At 35.8% G+C, this 4608-nt stretch overlaps 1 protein-coding gene across 1 annotated transcript; it reads left to right on the forward strand.

Moving 5' to 3' along the window:
- Window positions 1–809: 809 nt before the first annotated feature.
- LOC143585292 (uncharacterized) lies at window positions 810–2758 on the forward strand. The gene is made up of 6 exons (XM_077067110.1): window positions 810–1014; window positions 1095–1322; window positions 1407–1573; window positions 2162–2243; window positions 2341–2409; window positions 2505–2758. Exons 1-6 carry the CDS (start codon window positions 928–930, stop codon window positions 2673–2675), a joined length of 804 nt encoding a protein of 267 aa, XP_076923225.1. The 5' UTR covers window positions 810–927; the 3' UTR covers window positions 2676–2758.
- Window positions 2759–4608: the final 1850 nt, after the last annotated feature.

Raw genomic sequence — 4608 nt, forward strand, 5'->3', positions numbered from 1 at the left:
ACTTAATTTTTATAGTTTAGGTCAAAAATTACTTTCCTTTTGCTCCTTTTCCAAGGAGATGATTATCAAAAACCTCCTTCACTTGTTATAAGCTTTAAGCTGTGATTTCTTCCCTAGATTACATTCCCCACTATTTTTTTCTTCTTAAATTCGTCCTAAGACACAAGTGTAAACATCGTAGCCAAATTCAACATGGTTTATGGACAAGGGAGGTATCAGTAGAGGTTTACAAAATCGGTTTTAAACTCAAACCGAACCAATTTGGTCAACGGCTGGTCAAAAGCGGTTTGACTTAAACCGGTTTAGAAGCAAGATAGGCCAGCTTGGTCCATGTCGGTTTGGTCCGGTTTAACCGGTTTCCTCAAACCGGTTCAGTTTTAAAACCAGTTTGCTAGATCTTAATGGTTATTTTGCTCATCGGATCTCGTCGACTCAGTCCAAATTTAATGAACTATTTTGAGAATATTTAGGGATTTTGAGTTTTTTTCCCCTTTCTCTCTCCTCAAAATGGTTATTTTGGGAATTTTTTCATTGAAAATATTGGCATCGAAACTCACCAAAAATAGGTATCGATACCAAAAATGCTTTGTACATTACTCGTTCGGTACCGATTCCAAATGCAAAGAATCGATAAAATATTAATATCATTGTACAATCCCAAAATCTCAAAAGGTGAGTACTGAAATAGTATGGTTGGATACCCAAAAAGCGAAAAGTTGACACAATCCAATTTTAATCTTCAAAAGAGAATAAAATAAAAAATGAAAATATTAAAAAACGGATTTGAGCGTGTGGCAACAAGTGTAAGTTATCCAGTAATGATGCTGACCATTCACATCCACACAAGCAATCCTATAATCAACCACCACTCACTGTGTCCGTGTGTCTGTCTGTCTGTCTTGTGCCACGCACCCACCCACATCAACAATGTCCACCACCGGAAGCACCTGTCCGGCCACCGCCTTCTCAACCCGAAAGCCACACTCCTCATCACCACCACTTCAACTTCCACAGGTAAAAATGTAAATGCATGAGATCATAAATAATAAAACCATAATAATAATATTCACTCTGTGTTTTGTTATATATATAAGAAAAGCATATTTCAAGGAGTATCACTTGAAGATGCCAAAAGGGGTGTCTCTGTTTCCTTCATCAAATCCAATGCTGCAGCACCACTCATTTCCAAAGGAAATAGAGGCAGTGGTTTCGAAATCAAATCAAGAAAAACTGCCGGAGGCCAAATTGAGGTTGAAGTTGATAAGCCTTTGGGTCTCACTTTGGGCCCCAAGCCCGGTGCCGGTGGTGGTGTTATTATCACTGTTAGTTTTTTGCATCTTTATTTATCTGCAACCTTTTTTATTATTAATTTTTGCATGAATTGAATGTACTGTTTGTGAATATAGGGAGTTGATGGGGGTGGGAATGCTGCGAAAGCCGGGTTGAAAGTTGGAGATCAAGTGATATACACTAGCAGCTTCTTTGGTGATGAACTTTGGCCGGCTGACAAGCTTGGCTTCACCAAAACGGCCATTCAGGCTGTTCCGGATTCGGTTTACTTTGTGGTTAGCAGGTACTGACTGCTGATTATCTTGTAATGCTGCATGTAAAATTAAAGGTGTAGATGGGTCGTTTTGGGCTGAAAACAAAAATTCGATATTTTTATTTCTAGAATTGTTCGCTTTTGATTCTTTTGGTTTGGGTTCGGTGCGATTTTTTTGTTTTACGATTTGGGATTGAAACTTTTGGATCGGAGAAGAATGGGCCCAACAATTAATGAGTTTGGGCCTAATTCTTTTTTGTTAATTAATAATTGATTATTATACATTTGGGCTAAATATATGGGTTACTCTTTAAATGTTGTAAATTACTTCAGATAAAAAATAAAATCCTTAAATTTAGTTTGGTTATCTACTTTTGGTTTTCGTTACATGTAAAACCGAACCGAAAATTCGATTTTACAGGAATATAAAACCAAACTGTTGGTTTTTGTTGGGTTCGGTTATTCCGCTTCTTCATGCACACTTCTATGTAAAATTAAAATGGTTTGAAATCTTGTAGTTTTACTGAAAGGGGTTTGCTAAATATGCCATTGTCTCCTGGTGGGTTTTAACACACCCCTATACAAATTTGAATGTTAAAAGATGATGATTTGATGCAGGGGTGCTGACGTGGATGTTAAACGACTACCAAAACGACCTGCCCCCCCTCGTTTTGGACGCAAATTAACCGATGCTCAAAAGGTTTGTCATCTTTGACTTCGTTTCGGCTCATTTGAATACACCTGCCATTATTTTGACTTGTTTAATCAGTTTAATATAATATGTTGTTTTGTTTTAGGCTCGAGCAACTCATATTTGTTTGGACTGTGGATACATATACACGTTATTGAAACCTTTCGAGGAGCAGGCAAGCTTTCGGCACGTGTTTATATTATCTTTAAATGAGTACGTAGCTTTATAATTTAATTAAAAAGTTGGTGATTTTGGTTTGGTAATTTGCAGCCGGATGGATACTTGTGTCCCCAATGTAGAGCACCAAAGAAGAGGTTCACAAGGTACGATCCAGAAACCGGAAAACCAATTGGCGGGACACTGCCTCCGATCGGTGTGATTATCGGACTTGTAATTGGTCTTGCCGGAGTTGGAGCATTGCTTGTTTATGGTCTTCAGTGATCAACATTCTTTTTCAATAATATGTTTTGTTTTGGCGTGTACTCGGTGACCAATATGAGTGTATCAAAAAACCTTACATTTATAAATTACGCATATTATCGAAACCCTCACAATCATTTGAATCTAAATTATGAGAGGAGATGAGAGACGAACGATGTAACGAAATGTCTCAAACTTACTAAAACGGCTTCTCTCTTTTTCTTTTATAAAAGATAAAACGAGTAAGAGGCATAAGATACAAATCAGGCTCATAAACTCCACTCTAGGTGCCCAAAAAACCTGAAATAAGAACCGGACCCCTGGAAAAAACCCAGAACCGAGTTTTTACTACCCGTACCCTACCCTACCCGTAGGGTACGGATAGGGTCTGCATTTCAGTACCAAAACTTGTACCTGGAACCGGACCCCGACCAAATTTGTATATGGTAATACCCGGAAACCGGAACCGGGTTTTCCAAAACCCGAAATCGAGTTTTTCAATTAATCGATCTACATCCAAAATTACCTGAAAAATACCCAAAAATACCCCAAAAGGTGAAACCTCTTAAAAAATTCAATCTATACCCGATAAATACTTAGAAAAAAGCCCAAAAATCCGAATAAAGATTTTTCAATACCCTTGAAACACCATATTCAAATACCTGCTTTATACCCGACCCGAACCAGGTGCATAGGGTATAATATTAGAGACATACCGGACCCGAACAGGGTATTGTCAATACCCGATCATACCCAAACCTGGTTTCATACCCAGAAACCGAGTATTAGAAAAAGCCAATTTGTGCACCTCTACAGACTACAGTCCACTCATTACCAGTAACAAGCTCACCGGCCCATCACCTCTTTAATCAGCTACAATCCTACAACCTATGATCCAAACACACGAACAATGTTAAGCCCACAATCATACAAACCTCTACAAGCCCATAAACCTCTCACTTGCCCCCAAGCCCGTTACATGAACTGAAAAATACAAAAAATACATGTAAACACGATCATATCACAATTAATACAAATTAAAAAAATACTTCATATTTTCAACACATACATAGATTTACACATAACAGTCACGTAGCACCATTTATTTCTTCTTTTTATGTGTTTGTATGTGTTTTATAGAAACCTTACATTCGAGTGTCTACATATATATATATATATATACTAGCTTTTATCCTCATATTACAGGGTTGTTTTACATTATTCATTTCTAATATTTATATATTTTTTTGAATCTTTTAATTTTATTTATTGTAAGTAAGTAAATAATGTAATTAAGATTTGATGATTAAAAAGTTTCACAAATAAAAGAGATGTTATAACCCGTTTAAAAGCTATATGGGTTTGGTAAAATCCATGTCCCGTTTACTTTTTTACTATAAAATTGTTTATTAATTATAAATAATTGTTTTTTATAAAATAGGATATTAATTTTTAGTATACCCCTATTTTATAGGAATTTTCATATCAAATATTTGACGAGATTAGTTTTTAATCTAATGAGATGTTATAACCCGTTTAATGCTATCTGGGTTTGGTGATACCCATACCCATGAATTCGGGTCAAATGCATGAGAAACTTTCATTCACAAATAAAACAATCTGGTGGCTTGAGAAAAGTAGGGAACAACCAGAGAGTTTTTAAAGGTTTCGTTTATATATATTTAAGATCTATAATATATAATCCATCTATATAATCTATAATATATATATAAACGAAAACATAAAAATCCTACGTGTCGGGATGTAAGGCCCCGTTACCGGTAGCCCTACTTTGGTGTTGGATTTACTCATAAACATAGTTCTACAAATCAGAGTTAACTAAAACTTTCGCGGAATAATATAAAACATCAACCATTCATTACAATTATCCATAATTTGTCTTTTAAAACATAACATAAATTATATCATTCAAAACATCATGACAATCTTCAGA

This window comes from Bidens hawaiensis, unplaced genomic scaffold (genome assembly GCF_021521415.1).
Source record: "Bidens hawaiensis isolate Kalapana, Puna unplaced genomic scaffold, B.hawaiensis_p1.1 tig00033803_1, whole genome shotgun sequence".
Taxonomy (NCBI): domain Eukaryota; kingdom Viridiplantae; phylum Streptophyta; class Magnoliopsida; order Asterales; family Asteraceae; genus Bidens; species Bidens hawaiensis.

Excerpts from the sequence above, each read along its gene's own strand:
- LOC143585292 (XM_077067110.1), top strand. The coding sequence starts at position 928 with ATGTCCACCACCGGAAGCACCTGTCCGGCCACCGCCTTCTCAACCCGA. Across the intron at positions 1,015-1,094 it reads CACCACTTCAACTTCCACAG|AAAAGCATATTTCAAGGAGT; the intron begins GTAAAAATGTAA and ends TATATATATAAG. Across the intron at positions 2,244-2,340 it reads AATTAACCGATGCTCAAAAG|GCTCGAGCAACTCATATTTG; the intron begins GTTTGTCATCTT and ends GTTTTGTTTTAG.